Consider the following 23,744-nt stretch of genomic DNA (forward strand, 5'->3'; position numbering starts at 1 on the left):
ATAATCTCACTTATTGGTTTTGTCTAATAGCAAGATTGATGAAGATCCAAGATGTGTACTTGAAGTATTTGATGTTATGGTTTTTGTTAACTGATATTCTTGTATTACACAGTCCAATACGAACCTCAATAAATTCGTACAACCGTAAAAAAAAAAAAATAACCTTTTCGGTACTACACCATCTCAGCAGAGGCAAACATTGCAGCAACATGTTTTCGATACAGCCAGTGGGACATTATGTAGCATCTTATTCTCTTCCTTTGTGGCTGCTAGGAACAGCGTTCACAGCCGGCACTCGAAATGCGATTGCACTACTAATAAATTAAATTATTTAATTAACGCTTGAACCTTATCGTGCTCGCTAACAAACGTGCAAGATTGATGAAGATCCAAGATGTGTACTTGAAGTATTTAAACATGTACGGTTATGGATAACAAACAATGTCTTTCAGTTTCTACGGTTCATACCTTTTGCCGTCGTTGATGATGCCGCAGTATTATTACGCTGAATGGAATGAAACTTCATTATCAGCACATTTTTATGAATCTCTGAACATACTACAAAATAACTGACAGAATGACAAAAAAATAAAGTAAAAAGACAAACTAAACAGAAAGAAAATATGCAACACAAAGTACGGTATAAGCAGAATGAAAGAACAGCGGAACCACAGGGTTAGAGGACACGATCGGATTTGATTGCTAAGGTTTAGAAAATACGTAGTACTCTATGCATAGTCGAAAAAGGATGGCGACTTTTTTGAGCCATTCTCTGGCACATAGCCTCCTCCTTCGGTCCAGAACAGCAGTCGCAGTAGGTTCCCTCACTGACGTTGCATGCGGCGTGTCCACTCAGGCTCTGACAATCTGGTCATCGTGTCCGTGCTGGATGTGGTGGGGACCGTCTCTGATGGAATATCCTTAAACGACAGAGAAATGTCAGGAATATTGCATCGAATGTGGAATGGAATATGTCAGGAATATTGAAGTACTGCATGTATACGTATGTCAGGCATATTGCCAATTTTATCAAAATACTGCTTTAAAAAAATTTCGATAATTGATGTTTTAGCGTGAATTCGAGCAATCACTTTTCAATACAGTTATATTAGGCAAAGTTTTTAAACGCCGAAAATACACGTTGTCCGCATGGTTTTTCGAAACGTACGATGCAGTCGCCGCCTGGAGTTAAAAAATAAGACAATGAAACCCATATGTAGGGTGTAACCAGCTACTGCTGTAATTTAAACGCTTTTTTAAGCTGTTTTTAAAAATGATTTAATATAATTTTTTTCGAAGCCAAATGCAAGAGATCATATCCTATGGAATATTTATTTTTCAAAGAATGATATTTTGAAAGGATTTGAGAACATGAAAGCATTTGAAAGGATTTGAGTTTCATGTGTAAAACTGTTGAAAATGAAAATTGTTCTCTCAACTTCTATAACATTTGGTAAATTGCCCACTGTCAGATTGTTACGCATCGTTCGTTATCATTCCTATAACGATTTATTATGTACAGAAAAACTATTTATTCAATCGCGGTGCACTAGTTATGTTTGGTCTTCCTTTTCGAGCTCTATGTTACAGAATCACGCCGCCAGTCCTTACGTTTCGTGCGCCCAGCATGGCTCTCAGCAATCAGATCCGCTAGCCGAGTCTGATTTACGCAATCCGCACAGCCTCCGGTTTTGTCGCGGCAGTCCTTGATGGATATCATCGCTGTATCAAAGAGCTGCTGGTCCACCGGGTGGAGAGTTAACCATTTACTGGCATACATGCTATCCATGGCTGTGGTTATCATATCATCTTCGCTTCCAAAACTGACTTTTTGCATACAGAGCCGCTGATTCCGGCTAACCAGGAGTTGTGGCTGGTCGGCTGAGTGGAAGCCGAATACCGTCTGTAGACATTGGCCTAATTCTCTCACTCGGTCGAATTCTTCGACGCCTTTGAAACGACCGCAGTAAGAATGACCTGGTAAAGAAATTGCCGCCATTGAACAATTTGTACCGTCGGTACCGCTGCCGGTACGAGTATACAAGCACATCGAGTAAATATTCGCGCAAAAACGTTAATGTCAACGCCGCCTTCGTAAGCTTTTTTTATGAATCTGAACTTCCATATATTATTTAGATTTAGAGAAACTGATTTTTAATGCAAACCGTTTCAAGGGTTAGTTTTGGTCTTTACCGTTAGAGTGGCGGTAGATGCCAGGCAGCTCTTCAACGCGCTGCAAAGTGAGACTCTCTTTCAATGCCTTAATTGCACGATATGCGCTAAGAAGTATTTATAATATGATAATATAATATAATTTTACGGCTATACAGCAAATTAAAGGCAGACTGGCAACTTACGATACCACGCTCCTTTGCAGCTTCTTCGGCTCTGCGTTCCAAGTCAATGATCAAGTCGTCTTGCGTCCATTGACAATGGCCAAGCTGAGCGACCGCAAAAAAGCAAAAGGTTAAAATAGCTAGCAACATGCTCTGTTCCTTGTAATTGCGTATAGGATATGCAAAGTAATTCCTAAAAGATATAACAGCGCAGACAGTAATCACATATTATGTGTCATTTTACCGGACGTTTAAATAGTCGCGCTGACTAGTTAGCGGAAAATCCACTCGAAAGGAAACGAGCGCTGAGATTTGCGGTGAGGCAAGCATTATTACAGCCGGCTTTCCAATAACTTCCCACTTGAGTCGGCAGCTTCTGGAATACGGGTACATGTATGTATATGCGCTGAAGTGGCTTATCGCTCCGTTTTGCGACGGTGGCGAACTTTTGCGCAGTCTGTCCAGCCGAAAACCGTTTTGATTCAAGGAATGAAAATGAGTTTTGGGTACAATAATTTGCTTACCAAAGCGTCCTTCTTGTAACTTGATTTTGTATGTCTGTAAGTCGTCGCAGATTTACATGAAATTTCGCAGCACGACGCCACGCGTAGTTCCATTAGGGCTGTTAAGTGTGTGAATAAAGTGCTGGCTCAGCTTTTCCAAAAGGAAATAGCCGGATATGCACGGTAATAAATTATTACTACAGTACTTGAAAAATACTTTTGCGTACTGTAAAAATATTAGTTATTACTGTTATTTATTTTTGCTGTACGAGGACCTTAGATTTTGTGCACTATCTCAACGCGTTTTCGTATAGCTTCATTTGATAGTAAAGCAAAAACAACTGCATCTATTAGAAAAAAATGGTTACTGCGCGCTCGTCGTCCATTTGCTGAAAAAAGACATATTAAAATAGAAAGAAGGTTCAAAACTTCAAGCACATAACTGCGTATCAATCGGTAGTTTTTTCCGGTCTGTTTGGCACTTTGTTAAAGAAGTCATGGATTTAAGAATACTTATCTGACTTACGAGTTCTGTGACATGTCCGATTTTTAAATGAAATAAATTCCTTGAAAGTCCGTTTTAAACTTTTAGAAAGGTTCTAACTACCGTGGTGTTACAAATTTTCAGAATGCGCTTATTACTTTATTACCAGCCCGAGATGAAATTCAGACGCTGACATTATATTTTACTGCGCCTGGACAATGACACATTTCTACGTGTTACAGCTCGACGTAAAATTTATTTCGAAAAAATGAAGACCTTTGTCGCAAAGATATTTCGCCTTATATTGTACTAGCTGTAACAGTTTGCGTAAGAACAGTTCCTTTTAGAATTCTAGACTCTTTGACAATTTGCATCAAGACCTCTTGCCACAGACTATTCGTTTGACTCGTGGATACGCGACAATCCGCTGCTAGCGAACTGAATACGATTTCGATGGATGCATACTTTTCGGGGTACGTGCGAGATGCTTAGGAATACATTAAAAAATTTTTTTTCAAGAATTCATCAAAAAAATTTATATTTTCATATTAAAAAAAGTCTCTTGTCGTGCAAAAAGAAAATCTGATTTGCATTTTGAGTAGACACGTTCCAAACTTTTTGCATTGTACAGATTGCCCTTATGTGCAAGTGCGTTCTTATGTTTCTTACTCAGTAGAGTATTTTAACCTTAGACTCACAATTTTAAATTCTAAAACCGGAAAGATCAGTTTGGATAGCGATTACTATACCCGGATTGATTAGACAGCAGCGGTTAATCGGCTACAAGGTGTCACTTATATGCTTTAATTTGTGCACTATACTGTGGTATATATACAATTTGTGCTACGTAATGTTGTTAATATGCAGACAACCAATACACACATAACTGAGGAATATTCTTCACGAATCTTTGTCGTTGATGGAAATAAAACAGCGCTGAGAGGAGCGGCGGTAATTTTATAATTGCCAAGATGGTGAATACAGATAGTGGTTTTCAAAATGCTGGTGTAGTTGTTGCTGCTGTTGTTTGATATGCTGACTATTGTCCATTACGAAATACCACGGCAGTGTAAACAAATCGGTTTGTTATCGCTAAAGTACTTATGAAAATATGTTGGTCGTACGCATGTGTGGCCACTTTTGGGCTTTTGGTTTGCTGGCACAATATGTTTTCTTAAAAGCTACACGGGGGAAAAACCGTCTAATATCAAAGATGGAAAACCGTCTAATATCAAAAGAAGAATGATTGAGCTGTCGAAAAACATCCGATATCCCGCAAAATCTTCTGGTTAGACCATAGTTGTCTTCGGGTTGGCTGTTGCCAGGACCGGAATCTGCTCATGGACACAAGGCGGTTTTGAAGAATTAGTTGTGAGCGGATTTGTAATCGTATCATTGTGAACAACATTTTCAGTGCTGCACGTACTGCGCAACCGCATCGATGCACACTTGCACTGCACGTACAAGAATAAAACCAGACTGCTGCTGTTGCCATTATTGAATCTTACATTTTGCATCTCGTTAGCCGGCAAGTGCATAGCTCTGGCTGAATAAATCTAAAAATGGAGTCTTTTGAGCGCAATTATTGCACGTCTCGCTTTTTCCCAGACAAACTTTAAGCGATATTAACGCTGCGTCGAAAGGCTCGGGATCCAGCACTTGCAGACTGAGCAAAATGTAGAAATCTTGAGTTCTGCAGCACATGGTCCAAAATTGGCTTTTGCATACAACTTGCTTTTGCATACAACTTCATTGAGGCCGATTAATAAGTAGAATCTGATCAATGCCAATTGCCGACTCTATACACCGGGTCACGGCCATCACCCCCCGATCGTCATGTGTCGGACCGCGACAATTTTCTACTCTTTTTTCAATTCCCGAAATTATTTCATAGAACTACTCGTATTTTGCTGTTAAGCCTGCTGTCTATCACCACAATACATCACAATACGTAATTCTAGTTTCACATTACAGTTTACAAATTTAAGCACGCTATCGTAAAAGACATCTAACGTGGCTTCTGCTGGCCCGGTCACCGATTTTTAAAAAGGTTTTTAATTCTTTAATTCAGAAAAGGGTTTCGATTCGGAAGCGTCGCTAACTGATAAGCTGTGGTACTGGGAACACTTTTTAAATTACCCATCCGGTAGTCATGTTGGAATTTGCGGCGCAAGTGAAGCTCGTATTGTTGGTACTAGCCAGTTCCGAAAACACAAGAACGCAGCCGATTAGACCGATAGCGCTCTGCAACCAACCAACAGAAAGTTATTAAATTTAAGCGAAGCAAACCTTCATAACGCAGCAGCAATACTAACTTCGATCGCTCTTTCTCTGGACACTGGGATTCCGGCCATCGAAAATCCAGGCGGCGAGTTTTTCAGATTGCATGTACAGCCACATCCACTGTACAAGTCCCGGGTCAGAAGCATGACCATGACGCACCAGGCTACGCTCTTCCAGATCCACACCAATTATCTCAACGATTAGCTGACCCTAAAATATGATAATTCACGAGTAAAACCCGTTTTTTCAGGTTTGTGTGATTGTTATCGAATCGTTTCTCGGTGGATTTTGGCACTGCGAAAGGGTGTGTGCCTGTTCGATGGAAAACACGTGGGATGCTGATAAAACACACAATACAATCAGTGCCTCGGTTAAGGTCACCAGCGTACTACCACCTGCCGCACCACAGTTGACGTATTGTCCACTGATGTTGAATGTCGTGATAATTAACAAACCCAGCATTGCAATCAGGCTGAATGCGGATACGGAGGACACGCAGTTATCCAGTTCCTTGACTAGTGAGGACGCTCGTTTTTGTAAACCAATATATTCATCCAATCGGCTGCCAGCCACAGCTGCTTTAACGGTGATCCTCCGAAATATTAGCCCGGCTGCCTACAACAGCTTCGGTTATTCCCTAATTCTGTGCACCGTTAAACACAGAGGAGCATCAAGAATGAAAAAGTGACCGCTCTGTTTGAAGCCTTTTAATCGGTTCACATCACTTCATAAGCATTTGCACGAACCTTTATCCCATGAACAACCTTATCTGACACTGCGGTTAGCTCCGATAACTGTTTCGATAATTTATTTATTGTGATTTGCGAGTATAAAAACGAATACATATTTTTACTTGGTACTACGCCACAGCTGTGTGTTTTAAAATTGTTCCTTCATAAAATGATGCTGTTACGTGTAGTAGATAGCGCACAAAATGCCGTTTATGCCTCCGCAACCAACCTATGGATGTAGAACCCAGGAAGTTTGGTATGTACACTGTCAGTGCATAATATTTTGATGTAACCCTTTTAGCACTGCAAATTTTGGTGCGGAAAATAAATCGCAACATTTTCTCTTTCTTCTGATTACGGAATAGCGTGAAAAGCGAAAAAACAAAAATGTATCAAACGGAATGAAAGGTAGAGCAGGAGGTTGTGAACTGAGCAGAAGATAGCAAAAGGTTGTGAACGAAGTTACTGCCTAATGAAAATTGACGACTGTTCTCTATTTACTTACAATTGCCATGAACGAAATGAACCCCACGGCAATGCGCTTGCTCGCATCAAATGTGCAAATAACAAACGTATATACTCCGCTGAAAGTCAACCAGGCTGTCGGTGAAGCGTTGGGAAAATAATGTTCCCCGAAATAGATTGCATCAGTATTAAACACATCATTGTGGACAAAGCCAGAAATTAGTATGATGTTGGTAACTGCAAATGTCAGGAAGTACACCGATGTGAACACTACTAAACCAATGCGATCGCAGGTCAGCAGATGTTGGCCAAATTCTCGGTCCAGATGCTGCATAAGGTCGACAAGCTTTTTTCTAGCCCGGAAAAATGTAATAAAATACGGCAGTTCTAGCACACATAACACGGCGTGGATGGATCCTACCACAACGACGGGAAAGCGGGTTGCCGTGGCGTTGTAGATTTGGTATATGTCGTAGGCGTAGAAAACACTAATAATCACCACTAGCAATATCCAGAATACGGTGGCCATTAGCGTGAACAGTCGTAGCTTATTATGATGGAGAGCTGAATAATGAAAAAGCCCCATGATTTGCAGAATAATTAGCCACACTTTCGTCGTCTTCCAAACCACTGTTGGCGGCATGGATGTATCCATGGTACCGTGGTTTACACTTTACACCTGATTGCACGCAGATTTAGTAAGAAATTTAACTAAAAAATTAATTTGCGATTCTTTTACTCGCATATACATCAATAACATCATCACCGCGAATCGCACAGAAAGACAGAATAAACTGTGAAAATCGAGGACAGCATTTACTTAGATGCCGTTGCTTCTATGTTATCGCATCATGTTACAATATTTGTGGAAAAGCGATTACAAGTAGAGAAGTGACTTTGCAACATCCTTGGAGATTTCTGCACCCATCGATGATTCTCAAGAGTGGTCTATCAGTCAACCGAGAGCGTGTTTGCTGTTAGTGCATCGAGTACGCAGTATCCTCATGTCGGAACATCGCAGGAATTGCAGCTAATGAAATTAAATTTTTCTAATATGTCACCGAATGTCTGCCTTCATTAGGGCTTTCAGTTATCCATGCTAACTCCCTACCGGACCCATTGGTCCATAGTTACCGATATCTTACTGCTTCCTGCCACAGCCAACTTAATTATGTTGAAATCTCAACACAGTAGTTACGATCTCGTACCGACGCGTGCGTGCTCTTCTCGTCGGATGTGGCGAGTATCGAAATGTTGGCTTTTTCTTCTACAGACTTTTGGCCTGTTCCCCTTTCCTGTGGTTAAACACTCGGGCTTAAGGATATCTCTTAGCGCCGTGTGGTTACTCAATGCGCTGCTGATTTTTGCCGCACGAATATTTGATGCCTCCGACACCTGGACCAGCTACAACGCCACCGCCACGAAACTGCAAGTTACTGTCGTTGGATGCATCCATACTGTTTTATGCGTGCTGGAGTTATCATACATGCTGCTGACGTGTCGGGTCAGCCAGAAACTACTACGTTTAATTCGGCAACTCGATGCAGACTTTGGAAAATTTTTAACGGCATCCGATTGGAACGTTTTGGCCGCCGCCTTAGGCGGATTCATGGGTAGCATGCTCGCCATCACGGGGCTGTTGTGGTATGGCTACGATAACGGGACTTCATTTTCCACCTTGACCGAAGTTTACCGCGCAGTGTACTTTCCAAATTTGCCGCTGGCGGTGGTAACGATTCTGAATGTGCTGTACTATTTCTTTTCCCTGTTTTTTGAAGTATCTAAAGATATCCTGGTTGGGTTCGTCATTTCCTTGCCCTTAGCACGGGACTGATATTTCGCCGGTTAGCGCTGGGTTTCTCGTTGTCGCGCACCGATGAAGAACGAATGCGCTTTGTGTTGTTGCATAAGTCTCTGAACCAGGTTGTCAGCGCATTGGACGCCTGTCTATCGGAATTGCTGGTGTGCGCCTCGTCGCGATACTGGGCTGGATTATCATTGCGACTTTCCACATAAGCGGGCAATATGCTAGCTGCGGTGCGCCAGCGGCCTCGTCTTTACTGTCTCTAGCCGAAGCAACGCGGAGTTTCTTGGGACTTTTGTTGGCATTCGTTTTCAACATGGAGCAGGTACCGATTCATTTCAAATCTGCATAATTGCATTTTTCAAAATGATAATTGCATTTTTCATAATAATTGCATAAATGCATACTTAATTGCATTTTTCAAAATGATGCGAATGCAGGCATAATCAGATTAGTTTTCATTACAACTATTTATACGAACAATTTTTCCCGTATTTAAGGGATTTTTGCTGTTATATGTGCACTACCAGTCTACTAAGCACGTTATGATACGTCACCTACCTAATTTTGTAGGCGCTACTATTAGCCTCCTTTATCGAAATAATCTGCAAGAGCGTTGCACTATGCCTCACAAAGGGATCAACCGTCTTTACAAACCCGGAGAACTGCGGTTCCAGTGGCTTTACATGCAACGTATACAATTCCGGCCACCGGTATTTACGCTGGCTGAAGTTATTGTATCACGCCAAAAAGCACTTGAGGTCAGTTAGCACTAGCAGTTATCCCTTTTACGAATTACCGACGATAATTCATCAAACTTAAAACTGCCATTTTATTGAATTTGTAGGGCACCATGGGTATAATTAGCTGTATCCTTGTCTTTGCCGCTTTGGCCAGCGACAATGCTACCTTGACATGTTTATCTAACAATGGAACCGCCGGACGGCTACTCTAGATTTCCAACAACAATACTGCGTGAAAACTAAACGGCATTGTTATTGTTACACATATTTATTATATTGATTGAGTGGTAAATGGCTAATTCTATCATATAAAAGTAAGTGCGATTGCTAGCGGGATTTGGTGAATTTGAACGCCGTATCTAAACCAAACGTCATATGTTTGCTTAATGACTTACTAATCCTTGGTACCGTAATCGTATACATAATGAGAATGTGCTGCCTTATGAAAATCAAGCGTGAGCTCACTTTGACGCATTAAACGTGTTAAGCGGCATTTAACGGTTTTGGTCGCCTGTGGCAACGTTGGAGCAGTCAGTATAAAGCAGGTTATTGTAGGTATGGAGCATCAAACGGTGGTAGCCTTGTTTAATTAAACAGTCAATTTCCTTGCCTTGAGCATTTTTTTCGGTACAGATACAAGCTGAAGACTGTTATCAACAAAGTTCTCAACATGACCAGTTTCCGAATGTACCTGTACACGACAAACAACCGCGGCTATCCAGCTACAACATCAGGAAGAAATAGTTTCACAAACAAATATTTTTTAGGCAAAACTTTACAGCTGTATTGAGGTGGATCCATGAAGGGATCTCACAGTGACTAGAGGGTAAGCCAAATTAACTTAAGTCCAAATTGTCATCTAGTTTTTTTGCCGACGCAAATGACGTTTAATTACATAAAATGTTCTGAGATACAGATTTGCTGATATCCAGCGAACGTTAGAAATCGTGAGCGATAATAGCACCAAGCGCAGTAAATGAAGCGATGCCTACTGTATATACCGTGTCTTCCGCTCGTACTAAATACAGCGCCGTCTGCAGCATATTCGCGACTCCATCCAGCTCTTGCAGCTCCAAAATTTAATTTAGGGACAGCCAGAATCGGTTTCGGTACATTCCAGAGGAATTATTTTGTGACTCTTCCGATTATTTGCTGTTGTTCAGACTTCAGAGTGTTCTGACTGAATTTGCAGAGAAATTTTGTACATAAATAATTTTTCAAAAATACATTATCCATCAGATGTAATTCAATTTTTTTAAAATAAATGAGTACACACTTTTGTTAATTAAAACTACGAACGAAATCAAATTTTTTCAAAGGGCAAAGGTGTAAGGTCGCGGTAAATGTATGCACCGCTGAAAGAATTAATCAATTTCACCTTGCTGTTCTCAAGCAATTTAAAGTCATATGGTTTTCAAGTTTTTATAAAATTTGCGTTCTCGAAAACGCCGCAAGCGCACCCGGACAATTGGGAGTGTGACATTTTGCCGCACTCAAACTCGCCGCGCGACTTTTCGTGGCGAAGACATTTCGCCACCGGACATTCGGACGCTGGGACACTTCGGTTTGGGACAGTATGCTTTGAGACATTAATTATTTTTACCTTTGCGACATTTCGACGCAAGATGTCTGGTCGCGAACAATTCGTCTTGGGACTTTTCGAGCAATGCGACAACTCGTCACAAAACAATTCACCGCGCTTAATTCTCACTAGTTTTTTAGTTTTTTTAGAACTGTTCTTAGTTTTTCTTAGGTGTTATTCTTAGGATTTCTTAGTCTTTCAAAGACTTTTTTAGGTTTTCGTACGTCTTCATAAATTTTCTTAGGTTTCTTGGGTTTCTTTGGTTTCTTTGGATTCTTAGGTTTCTGAGGTTTCTTAGGTTTATTAGGTTTCTCAGATTTCTTAGGTCGTTCGTGTGGTTTTGCTTGAGTTTGAATTTATTCGGCTCTTTCTTTTAGCTTAGTAAATCGTCCATCTGATAGGGTACATGTCGGTTCGACGAGATGTCCCTGCGGCAAATTTTCCTTGCTTCGAAACGGCCATGCGACGGAAAGTCTTGCGGCGTAAAGTCCATCCGACGAAATGTCCTGCAACGAAACGTCGCGTGGCGAGATTACCTTGCGGTGAAATGTCTGCGACCAAAATTCCTGCGACCAGTTGTCGGCGGCGAAATGTCGCGGTGCCGGCGCAAGCTATGAAGGCGCAGTTTTTAGCGATTTATAGAGCCATAGAGAAAATGCGTTTACGCTGTCTCCTTGCTCAGTCATATTTGCAGTCTTAGGGTTTTTGTTGGTCGATGAAAAATAATAGGCGGTCGTTGCTATACTATAAGCGTGTTTGGCTCCTCCCGCTGTGACGTCGCTTAGACTCATTAAATAACAGGGTAGGAACCTTATGCGTAATGTTATATCATTACGGAACGGGTGTGTACTGTGTAGTGTATACACTGTACAGTATTTACTATTTGAATAATAATAATAATTTAGTAATAATAGTATTAGGTATCTAGGTATTTGTATATTAAGCTATGAGTCAATATCCTAATAAATAACGGTTTAACGCAATTTTTATGAGAATTATGATGCTTTACTTTACGCCATACCGTTTTTTTTGCTGTGGTGAGAAATGCTGAGAATGTGACACCTGTCTTCCAGATAAACTCGCTGCATCCAAATCAGCTCAAACTGAATACTATTATCGCAACTACTGATGAATAATATAATTCTGACAAACGATTCACAAACAAGCAAATGAAAGGGTTCACAAAACTTTCGTAAATATGTACTTGCAAGTTGAGAAGTGTCCTTATTGTAACAATTTAATGCTGCACTCGCATTTCGAATAACTCACATTAATGCGTTATAAAATTTTTGCGCGTTGCATTTCATTTTATCTGGTATAATAAAATAATTTTATCTGGTATCAACCAACCAGTTTGACCATTTGACGTCTGTCTGATATACCATTTACAAATGCCATATCAGCCGTACAACAATATCAGTTAACATTTGATAACAATAACCTTAAGTCGAACAGTTTACTGAAATCCAAACATCGGATGAGTAATGATAGGCACATACCGCTATTATATTGCCCTGCAGGCATGCGATGGAAATTCCTTCTCGGTTTCAAATAGCCGTAGTAACAATTTTTTTCGCCTGCTGACTTTGACCTTTAAGCGCTATGAAAATAAATTTCCCCATAATTTTATCCAAGAAACAAATAATTTTTGACAGAACTTCATTTTTTACTGTTTTTTTTTGTATTGTGTTCAACGAAGCTTTGTTAGAATGCGCACCACCCGGAAAGTTGCAAATTCATTGTTTGTTAACATTCATTTTTCTCTCAAAACCACTGTTTCTCGAACAACAGCGCAATTATTTGCCCACAGGGCAATAATCAAGTGTTTGTTCACTTGCCTTATTGTCGCCATATAACAACAACAATAACAACATAAACGTTTCTGAATCTTGCTTGTCATGTTTACACATTCCAAATCCTATATAAATGAAATGCATTTCACAGACTTTGTTCAAAATTACTACTTCCTATTGCAACGTGCCGGATTTTTATTTATCAGTCTCGCGTGAGATATCCCTTTTATTCCGATATCATGAATGTTCAACGCTGGTGTTTGGTGCTGCTTGTTGCCGCGCTCGCTCTGGTAAGTGCAACATTCTGACGTGTTTTTAACTCCCTTTTTTTCACTGCTACCGCACTCTGTCAGCCGAGCCCCTTATCTACTCTTTAAGACAGTGAAGTGGGCCACTTTGATAAGTGAATGGGCGACATACACTTAAGTGGGCCACCTTCTGTTATTTCTCTCCTGATTTGTTTCTTTAGACTTTTTGTTTTGGCAGATTCATGAAAGTTTGTCAGAAAGATTCTTAGAGTACTTGAAATTTTAAAAATCGGTTCACTGGTTATTAAGCTATTTGTGTTATAAAAAACCGATGACGAAAGCACTTAAGCCACGCCAAGCGAGCCACTGCACTACAGCGAAAAACTGCAGTCGTCGCCACACGTGCGCGGTTGCAACACTTCTTTCTTCCATCACGTATGCAAAGATTCCAGAACATCATAATGACTGCATTCACCACCATCTGCGTGCTGAGGCTGTGCTGAGGTACAGAACTGTTGCAGCCGCACACATGTGGCAGTGGCTCCAGTTATTTTGCTGTAGTGCAGTGGCTCGCGTGGCGTGGCTTAAGTGCTTTCGTCATCAGTTTTTTATAACACAAATAACTTAATAAAAAGTGAACCGATTTTAAAGATTTCAAGTACTCCATCAAGAGCAAAGTTTCTTGAATGCATAAAGACAAAAAATATAATCTGCATCACCGTGTCGCTAAGCAGAGTTCTGTGAACTGGCTCGTGCTCGGTGCAAGGCTATGGTTACCAACTTACCAACCAACGCTACTCGTGCAATATATGTATTAAGCAGGTTGCGGTATCAACGAAGGGGTACGATTGACGATAGAATTAACGACGGAGTACAATTAACGAACGTTTAAACGGCAGTACCCGTCGTTATTAACGAAACGAAGGGGGTATCGTTTCGTTAATAACGACGTTGAAATTCAGTAATGAACGACTGGGCCCACATAGACCATTGAGCACGAAGACTGCGTAGGCGAGACAGTCTACCCAGTGAATTTCTGCCTGGGCATTCAATCCTGAGTTGCCCACTCGACTCGAATTTTTGAAAATCGTACCAGTCTCGACGCTTGCACTGCTGTCATTTATTTTTTTGCCAGCTACATTGAAAAGAAAATTATTTGGTTTTTTCAAAATGTAAAAATTATTGCAAAAACTTTGACTTTACTGTTGCAGCAGTGTGCTATAGCAACTCTGTAGCCTGTGCTGTGCATATTCACCATCTTTCAAGTGCAACAGCGAGTCACGCATTCCAGAATGGAATGACAGTTCTACTTCTTTATAACGTCTGCGCGAAAACTCAAATCGCATTTCCTTCTAATGTATTCGTACCACATAAAAAATCTGCATTTGTTATTTTTCCGCTGGTAAACGAAATTGTTTTGATATTGGTTCAAAATATTCAGCGGAGACTCTCTGATACAATTATGGTTCCTCACGTTAATAACAGGAGCAGTAAATCCTATATATTAAAGCAGAACCGTGATTCCGGAACGCTCCTGCCTCCGAAACGTTCTGATTGGCCAGAAACAACCTAACGTTTCTGATTGGCATAAACCCGACTAACGGCTTTTACGCTTTTGCAGCCCCTTAAACCTGTGCTTTTACGCCTTTAACCTTACTAAGCTTCCGAATTTTAGTGCCCTCACCTGTAAAACCTTCGCCTGATAAACCGGATCACACGTTTAGCTTCACCCTTTCTAAGTTTCAAGACCATAGTGCTTCAACACACTCGATAACTTTAATTAAGTTAACAAACTTAACGGCATCCGACCTTTTAAGTCATTGGTCTCCGGAATCCAAGCGTGCGGTACCCGCCATATTAAGCCTTTGGTCACCAATGGCCGCGTGTGCGATACCTGCTTTATTTATTCTTTCGTCACCAAAGGTTTTCGTCTTTCGTCACCTTTGCTAACCGAAGGCCCTTTAACCCTTCGGTCACCGATCGCCTTTTAGGCCTTTGGTCACCGAAGGCCACGCGTGCGGTACCTGCTTTATTAAGCCTTTGGTCACCGAAGGCCTTTTAAACCTTTGGTAACCGAAGGCTCTTTAACCCTTCGGTCACCGATCGCCTTTTACCCCTTTGGTCACCGAAGGCCACGCGTGCGGTACCTGCTTTATTAAGCCTTTGGTCACCGAAGGCCTTTTAAACCTTTGGTAACTGAAGGCTCTTTAAACCTTCGGTCACCGATCGCCTTTTAGGCCTATGGTCACCGAAGGCCACGCGTGCGGTACCTGCTTTATTAAGCCTTTGGTCACCGAAGGCCTTTTAAACCTTTGGTAACTGAAGGCTCTTTAAACCTTCGGTCACCGATCGCCTTTTAGGCCTATGGTCACCGAAGGCCATGCGTGCAGTACCTGCTTTATTAAGCCTTTGTTCACCGAAGGCCTTCTTACCCGTTGGTGACCGATCGCCTTTTACCCTTTTGGTCACCAAAGGCCACGTGTGCGGTACCTGCTTTATTAAGCCTTTGGTCACCGAATGTCACGCGTGCGATACCCGCCTTATTAAGCCTTTGGTGACCGAAGGCGTTTTGAGACTTTGGTTACCGAAGGCATTTTAAATCTTTGGTAACCGAAGGCCTTTAGCCACCGAAGGCCTTTTAAACCTTTGGTCATCAAAGGTTACGCGTGCGGTGTCCGCCTTAATAAGCCTTTTGTCACCGTAGACATTTTAATGCTTTGGTCACCGAAGGCCACGCGCGCGGAACCCACACTTTTCAGCCGTTAAAACCGTGGACCGCGTCAGCGCGGCGCGTAAGCGCCGCGCGTTCTGCTTGTTGTTAAGTTTATAACGCAACCTCTTATTCCAATCAACGGCACATTAAATTAACAACGCTAAAATCGTCGTTAATTTTGCCGTTAATCGCAAGGCCATGCAAAACGCAACCTACTTATTGTTAGCATTTTCTCCCGCTTAACATTTAGCAAGCCAGCTCCAGTATCCATATCAAACTGGCACGTGCACTTTTAGTTAATTACCATTAATTTTTACAGTTTTCGCACACGGAAGCGGTGTGCCAGAAAAAGGCAGGTGCAAGCTGCAAAAACGCGGATTGCTGCGGAGACAAGCCCCATTCGCTGACCTGCAACAGACAGCGCCTGGTGTGCGAAGCCAGACCGGGCATACATTGATAGCCAGTAATGCACCACCTTCCATTGTAACACTTTCCAGTCCACAATCTGCCAACCAACTGATAAGTGCCCGGCGGTGCTGTGGTTGTGAAAATGCGATTTAAGTAGTGTAACTCATGCCCTTTTCGGCTTTTGCTGCTTATTCTTTTTTCCTCGGCTGATGTATTCGAAGCAAGAATTCGTGATTAAAAATTTTCGGCCATTAGTAAACAGAAAGATTGTCAAACGCCTTTATTTCGGCATAACCGACCGAGAAGCAATAAACTTTCGAAAAAATAAGTTTTTTGTCGCCCTGAAAGGCTTCCAGATGCGCTCTCTCTCTCTCTTGAGCAGTGGTAATATTGATTTGTTATATTTATAAGAGCTTGTCAACTGCTTTGGGTTACAATAAACTACACTTTCACACCGTGTCGATCAGCGATACAATATGAAAGCACCGACAAACTAGGTATATTTTGCTGTGAATCTGAGTATGTTTCCTATAGTAGTCAGCGAATAAGGTTGTCTATCCTGACCTGTCAGTTTATTTTACGGATGAAGTCACAAAGCGTTGTAAAAGCTGCACAAGCCAGATTTCGAAGTGATTGCGTAAAGGTGCAGTGAAAAATACAAATTCAAGGGTGTACTTTGCCTTTCACTTAGCTGAACGGAAATGATGTTATGGATAGTTGTTATACTTTTGTACTGCATTTTTCGCTACGTACTGATCAATAAAAACGGATTTTTTAAAACACTGTCTTAAAATGTGATTTGAAAAATTCAAGGGTTACACTTAGCACATGTGTAGTGAAGTCGCTTTAAATGCTGTTTCTCTCATCAAAGCGCTTTTACGGTTAACCAAGAATAATAATCCCGTCCTAATCAGTTCTCTAAATTTTTTTTATTTCGATTAGCAGTGGTAGTTTTAGAAAGGTCACCGATCAGTTGCATTTGTCTCGCCACTGTAGCCAACGGGTTATCATTTCAGAGACCGTATCTAGAAGGAACAACACATCGGTTATTTCTTTTGTATTATCTTTACTCCAAGGTGGATTACTGCTGCAGAATACTGGGAAGAGAGCCGGAAGTAAAATTCGCCAAGTAAGTAATTGTAGCAGATCCGGCTTGAGCTACGACGGATGACGTTTCTTATCATAGACAGGACTTACATGGACAAACATAATAGACCATAGTGATGAACTATCATTAAAGTATGTATTATGTACACAATTTTATCGGGCAACGTACTGCGGCGTGTTGGTACATGTACTTACAAACTGATGTGAATTGTGCCAGGATACCGCGCACCCAGAACGAGAAAATCAATAATGCTCTAGCTCATCTCTAACAAATGTTGAAGAGATCCAATATGGATGACGGGAACAGTATGTAAGATCCTCAAGGGCCGACAACTTGCAGTACTCTAATTGCATTTAGCAACGTTGGCTAATTGTACTTAATAGCTTTGCCAGCGGACGCTATGCGGTTCTTGGTATCCTAACCTGCTGCAGCTCTAACTTGTTTCTCTTTTGGTATGGTTGGTATCAAAAATTGTTTGAGCCCAGTTTCTAGTTTTTCCTGTTCCTGCACTGGCACAGGGTCGCGTATTTCACAGAAATTGAGGTTGACGCTGCAACTGGCTCTCTTGCATGCTCGCACGACACTTCGACTTTTCCCAACAACGGATCACTTCAGTTAGGGATTTTGTACAATGGACCTGTGGCCAACATGTGGTGTATTACAGGATCAACTGCTTATCGCAGTTCATACTGTAACAAACCTTCGCCGTGTGTTGCACAGTTTAGAGTTCTATTGCGTTTTTAGTTGTTATAACATGAAATCGAGGGCATGTTTATGTCGTTAAAGAAAAAAGGTTGACTGGAGACGTTGCAGTATGAAATGAAACGATAACCTTAATCTTTGGACCATCTTCTATTCGAAAATTTCCGAACTCTCACTGTTCGGGATTTTTGAGTAGAAGGTAACACGTCGTGCGAAGAGGTGTCGCACCACATGGGGAGGCCAGCAATTCGCTGTTCGAAATGTATAGCTAACAGTAAGGTGATCCGTTGTTGAGTAAAGTCAAAGTACTGCATTGACGATGCATCATCAATTGCGTCACCTTATGAGCGACGATTCCTGGCCGCGGAAATCGACATTCTATAATTTGGTATCCAAGTTGTCCTTTGTGCACCTGATGTTTGTGTCATTTCCCGTTGCCATACTGACCATGCCGCAAGGTAAGTAAAGTGAACGCCGTTAATCTTATGTACCTACTTACTACCTTGTGACAGTTTACACAACACTGTTTTACATTTCTCAGTACAGATATGAATTCTTAAAATTTACTGGGCGGCCTGAAAACCATTCTGATCGGAAGAACAATTTTATTTTCAAGCAAAAATAAAAAAATTACATTTAAATGCAATCACGGCTACATCGCCTGAAAATCTATAGAAACTTTGTTCTCTGCAGACAGCAGACTGCAGCATTACGCAAACGTCTGTAACCGGCAAAAATGTTCGTCGGATATTTTAGCCGGTTACACATGTCTGTTTTTGTAGTTTCTTCAGCAAAATTATATGAACGATTTATGCGCGTAACAGCGAATCGTGTTGCCTGCCGTGATTAGTAATTAAATTTAAGCTAGGTCACTAGTTAATTAAATTTCAGCTAGTAATTAAATTTCAGCTGCCGTGATTAGTAATTAAATTTCAGCTGCCGTGAATAGTAATTAAATTTCTGATAATGAATTTAATCTGTCCGAACGTGAATTCGGCAAAACAAGTGTGCTCTGTTGAGCAGCAGTTAAAATCAATAACAATAACAAAAAAAATTTAATCAGCATGTCGAAAATGTCATTTCCATTGTCCATGAAGTTGAGTGTGTAATTTTGCAGCCCGTATGGTGTCCAGCAATCTGGCAACAGCATACACCTTCATCGCGTGGACGCTGCTGTATAATATTGCCGGAGTGATCGCCGATCACCGGGGATATGGAAAGTACACCAACGGCCGGGAACGAGTCGCCAACCACCAGGCACCAGGTTTCCGGATCGGCAGAGTTTATTTGATCTGCATGGTCATCGACGTGTTGGTCGCACTGGGCGTCATTCTGCAAACCGCTACGCAGAATGAACCAGGAATTATAATACTCTTTTCGGCCGCTGCCTATGTGTTCCTCATTGTAAATGGTGCGTGCATAGCATCCGCTGTTATAGCCCTGAGGAAAGGTCAGCTGCCGACCGCCGTTATTGCCTTCTTTCACTGGAAGAGATTTGAGCAGGCCGGGTTTATCCAGGACTATTACGATTGGACAGTGTTCCAGACTTTCGTCAAGCTGCCGTTTGGGTTATTGGCGTTGCCGTTGATGATCCTGCGCAACCTGCATGGTAAGAATAAGCTGAGATTTTGTATACAGTGTACATCCATAAGACCATAACAGAGGTTAACAATGCGCGAAAAACGGAATACATGTAATTATGAGCGAGCAACTATTTGCCAATAATTACTGCCTTCTACAAATAAGCGAATCGTTCATAGCTGCCATTCAAAAAAATTTTAGGAAACCCACATTAGAACTGGACAATTCGCCCGGTTAAACATACAGCTGCTTTCCGGGCTCGAACTAGAATGCTCAATTTCGCTACAGACCTCATTTTTAAGTTATGGAAAACCTCATAACGGAATTTAGACGTACGCTTTGGTTTTTTAGATGTGGAAAAAATTGGCGAAACCCTGTTTTGTGGAACGGCATCGTCGGCATGGGTAATCCTGTACAACTTAATCGGACTGTTCGGATTGGTAAAAGGAACCAGGCCGCCATCTCGACCGCCCACCCGTCAGAATTGTACTTTACGGGGATGGGTGTTCTATCGTGTCTACACGAGCCTAATGACCATCAGCGTACTAATCGCTGTTAGTACTATCATCAACGGGAGCCTTAACGGAGCCGAGAGGTCGGTTTTGAAATCGGCCGGCAATAGCGAAGTTATACTGGGATCTGTCATTCTTGTCGTGGAACTGGTCTTTTACGCGCTGTCGGTGTGCATCAGCGCGTACTTGTGTAGATCACAGCCGCTCATCGAAAGACCACGTAATTCTGCAGTGGAAACCTTCCTGCCACGCCCTGCGGCACCGCTACCCTCTGTAATCACTCCGTGTAATGCGAGCGATGAACCGCCAGCGTACAATGTAGCTGTAACGCAGCACGAAGGGGATCTCCCTCCGTCATACGCGGAAGTGACAAATGATCCCAACTGTCGCAACAATAGCATTTCGGCCGCTGCGAAGGCCCTATTGGTGTGAAAGAGCGAAACTGTGAAGTTTAAAATGAGCGTTCTGGGAACCGTTATAGCAGCCGACTGTCGTACATATTACATAGCATCGTGCCGCAATGTTGAATAAAGGGCAGTTGTACCTTGTAATATTTCACTTGATCTAATTTACATTGTTTTCACGATTCGTAGATTCAAAACCTAAGTATTATATCAATGCTTCAAGTACAAATATTTGTATTGAATGCAGGACTAAGAAATAAATCGGTCAGTCGGTCCACGGTTCCCAAATTTATTTATGAATTGAATCGATAAACCGATATCCATATACCAGAATCAAAAATTACCTTTTAAATGTTCACTGCATAAGGAACCATTTCTACGGATTCTTCCGCAAAGCGTGCCATGTGGCTCAGTAACAAATGGTCGAGGGACAGGTCATGGTCAAAGTGATCTGACCTGACTCCTGAGCACCCGTTAGACGTCACTCACTGGAGTAGCCAACACTGGAAGAGCTGCAAAGCATGACACATGACTGCCATCCAGTCAAGACTCAGTACCACCCTCGCGCAATTGAAAGCCGGCACCCTTGCTTTGTTTCCTGTTTTCAAGATACAATGTACGACAAAAGAGGTTGAACCGACCGGTCGGCTCACGGTTCAAAAATTTAATAATAAAATCAACAAGTATGTGTTAAACCGAAGCAGTATGCGTTAAACCGAAGCCGGTCGGTTCAACCTCTTTTTGTCGTACATTGTAATACAGTACTGCTGCAAGCAAGCGGGACCCGGTCGAGCCAAAAAGCTACGCAAAATTGTATATAGCAGAACGCGTCGTGCACGGCGGCACGCATGAGCACACCAGTCCCTCGTTGATTCTTGGTGCGTTTTATTTTTCAGGAAATCACTCAGAAAGCGCACATCACTGAGCAGGGCTTGTGCCGTTTGGGAATAAAGGCCGGATAAGACAAACACTTGAGCGCACGTTGCAAGATAAAACACGTAAATGCATTCCCTAAAGCGGCTCATGCCTTAAGTTCCTGGCGAGGTGGGTAAAATAAAGTAAATGCTATTTCTTACAACGCTGCCACACGCGTCTTTTCGAAAATTGAATAAAACGAAGCATCTACCAGTACAAATTCAAAGTTTTCTACCTTATATTCGACAATAACTGCGAATTTTAAATAATGTTATTTAGGCCCATACTTTATGCAGCCCTGTTGTGATCCAGGCTCCATGGAAGTACGGACCGAAATAACGGATCTTATCACCAGTGAATGATGAGTCGCGAAATGACGTTTGTGCTACCGGCAAAGAATTCCTGATACCGGCTGCTTATGCGGCATAGACAGCCGGGTATCATGCTGGAAATTCTTTGCCGGAAGCAGGCAATGGTGAAGAGAGCACCCCAACGCTTCCTGCGACTGACCGAGACTAGTGGATAATACGGCGAAGAAACTTCATCAGCAAAAACCGAGATGGACACCAAGCACCCAAATAAACATCGTCAAGATAAAAATCAGGCATTTGGATGTCTTTGTCAGTGCTAATCCTCAGCGGACAGATGTTCTGCTTGTTCACCTTTTCTTCTGGCGTTTGCGTCGCTACGAGGACATTTGGGTGCTGTGAACATACCCTGCACGATTAGGCTGTGATGAACAGCCGGCTAAATTTATGGCCGTTTGCATTCAGAGTGTGATATCAGTAGCGCTGCGAGCTACGGCAAACCAGCTGTTCATCGCAACCTAATCGTGCAGGGTATGTTCACAGCACCCAAATGTCCTCGTACAGATGTTCTAAACGTACAACAATAATTTTTTTGTGGATGTATGTTTTGTAATTAATGGTAGCTATCATACGCCGCGTAAAATGGCCAAAATTTCGTCGACAATCCCATAAATTAATATCACTACCTCTTTGATTTATTTAATATCTACACAGCCGGCAAGAAAACTGCGCAAACAACCGGCAAGAATTTTAAAAAGTAATTTTGATAAAGTTTTTCATATGTTTATTTTTAAAAAAGTTCTCTGTATTTCGAGTGTTAAATGATTACTAATATTTTTCCATCGTTTTTTATTAATTTTTCACGTTGCATCATCGTCTCCGAGCAGCGTTTTTTTCTAAGCCACTATACTACGAGTACAACACACCGCAAACAAACACCACAATCAAGCGACCGGCATGAAGAACACTCTAAAAAATCAAACTCAGTCCCTGCGCGAGGGGCAGCTCCCTGCTGTAATTATTCGTACGCCTTCGGCGGCGCATATACTGCTTCCACGGATCACTCCCGCTCTCCCGTCCCCCCGCCGGTGTGCTTATTCGCCCCGACGGCTCGTCCATCTTTGCTCCGGACGTGCTGCTATTGACGTTGACGATCACGCAGTCCGATTCGCCGACGCCCAGTCACGCGTGCATCGTCCCGGTATTCTGCGTGAAAATGCTGGACGACAATCCCTGGTCAACCTCGTTATTCCAGGCGATGGCCTCCTTCGAAGTCCGGTATTTCAGGGCGTAAGAAATGGGGCGAAGGTCTCCTTGAGGAGGACGGGGGCGTTGTGCGAGAGGTTGGGGATGATGGTCGGTTAGCCGAAGTTGCCACCGGAGGCGTGGCTGATGGGTTCCCCGCCCACGAGGACGCGGAAGCCGGCCAACTGGGCGTCGGCGATGGTCTGCTTGTATAAAGCGACGCCGGCCGCCTTGTTCAGATCGGCATCCTCGGCGACAACCACGGCGTGATTCCCGTTCTGCTCCTGCAACAGGCGGCCGAAGCGGGCCTGCACGGTGTTGGCTACTTTCAGCCAACACATTTTACATTTCATATTTATTAAGCATTTTTCAGCACTATATTTATGACATTAACATCAAGCCGTGAGTTTGAAACAGGGAAAAATCCCACTTAAATAAAGCCGAATTAATATATATTAAAGCAACTACACCTAAGAAGAAATGCGATACTGTATAAGTAGATATGACTCATCAATTATTTAAAAATGGCGGCACTTACGTAATAAATTGGAGTTGGGAGCTATACCTTCCAGCTGTAATTCCCTGTTGGACTTTATTACTATAGTTCCCAACTCCAGCATACGAGTCATTTCAACAGTGTACATGTATACTGTATAAGATGGTACGCAGTATATTACACATATACAGTACATTCAAACACACATTGTTTACATTCTTTTCCCGCGTGGAGCGGCACCAACACACAAGCTCAAATGGCTCGTCAGCAATGTTGCTGCACAGCATACGCGTCTTTGCTGCTTAATTGTTTATCACCGTAGTAGTTACTAGTTATCCTGCATTTATGTTACACATAATTATCTTCTACATTACCATGAG

General features: G+C 42.1%; 2 protein-coding genes across 8 annotated transcripts; both read right to left on the minus strand.

Annotated features, from left to right (window-relative positions):
• Positions 1-554: 554 nt before the first annotated feature.
• On the minus strand, positions 555-12,238 carry LOC129591094 (uncharacterized). Of its 6 annotated transcripts, XR_008690808.1 has the most exons (10): positions 11,953-12,238; positions 8,011-8,950; positions 6,843-7,481; positions 5,639-6,221; positions 2,861-5,567; positions 2,581-2,793; positions 2,358-2,441; positions 2,194-2,233; positions 1,612-1,977; positions 555-920 (listed from the first exon to the last, which is right to left on the minus strand). XR_008690808.1 is itself a non-coding variant. In XM_055486621.1 (4 exons), exons 1-4 carry the CDS (start codon positions 2,484-2,486, stop codon positions 853-855), a joined length of 603 nt encoding a protein of 200 aa, XP_055342596.1. In that variant the 5' UTR covers positions 2,487-2,544; the 3' UTR covers positions 555-852. The 6 variants fall into 6 exon arrangements, 1 of the variants encoding a protein (XP_055342596.1); XR_008690810.1 differs by lacking the exon at positions 8,011-8,950 and having other exon boundaries at positions 6,843-7,366; XR_008690809.1 differs by lacking the exon at positions 8,011-8,950.
• Positions 12,239-22,496: 10,258 nt separating this feature from the next.
• On the minus strand, positions 22,497-23,602 carry LOC129591133 (putative aldehyde dehydrogenase family 7 member A1 homolog). Of its 2 annotated transcripts, none has more exons than XM_055486668.1 (2): positions 23,407-23,602; positions 22,497-23,190 (listed from the first exon to the last, which is right to left on the minus strand). In XM_055486668.1, exons 1-2 carry the CDS (start codon positions 23,558-23,560, stop codon positions 22,985-22,987), a joined length of 360 nt encoding a protein of 119 aa, XP_055342643.1. In that variant the 5' UTR covers positions 23,561-23,602; the 3' UTR covers positions 22,497-22,984. The 2 variants fall into 2 exon arrangements, with proteins under 2 accessions (XP_055342643.1, XP_055342642.1); XM_055486667.1 differs by having other exon boundaries at positions 22,497-23,193.
• Between the last annotated feature and the right edge of the window lie 142 nt (positions 23,603-23,744).

Source organism: Paramacrobiotus metropolitanus, unplaced genomic scaffold (genome assembly GCF_019649055.1).
Source record: "Paramacrobiotus metropolitanus isolate TYO unplaced genomic scaffold, Prichtersi_v1.0 Parri_scaffold0000044, whole genome shotgun sequence".
NCBI classification, from domain to species: domain Eukaryota; kingdom Metazoa; phylum Tardigrada; class Eutardigrada; order Parachela; family Macrobiotidae; genus Paramacrobiotus; species Paramacrobiotus metropolitanus.

Coding starts and splice junctions, on each gene's coding strand:
- LOC129591094 (XM_055486621.1), bottom strand. CDS start 2,486: ATGTTGCTAGCTATTTTAACCTTTTGCTTTTTTGCGGTCGCTCAGCTT. Junction 1,978..2,193: donor CATCTACCGCCACTCTAACG/GTAAAGACCAAA, acceptor TTTCTTTACCAG/GTCATTCTTACTGCGGTCGT. Junction 921..1,611: donor CCATGCTGGGCGCACGAAAC/GTAAGGACTGGC, acceptor CTGTCGTTTAAG/GATATTCCATCAGAGACGGT.
- LOC129591133 (XM_055486667.1), bottom strand. CDS start 23,560: ATGTACTGTATATGTGTAATATACTGCGTACCATCTTATACAGTATAC. Junction 23,194..23,406: donor TCCCAACTCCAATTTATTAC/GTAAGTGCCGCC, acceptor GTTGGCTGAAAG/TAGCCAACACCGTGCAGGCC.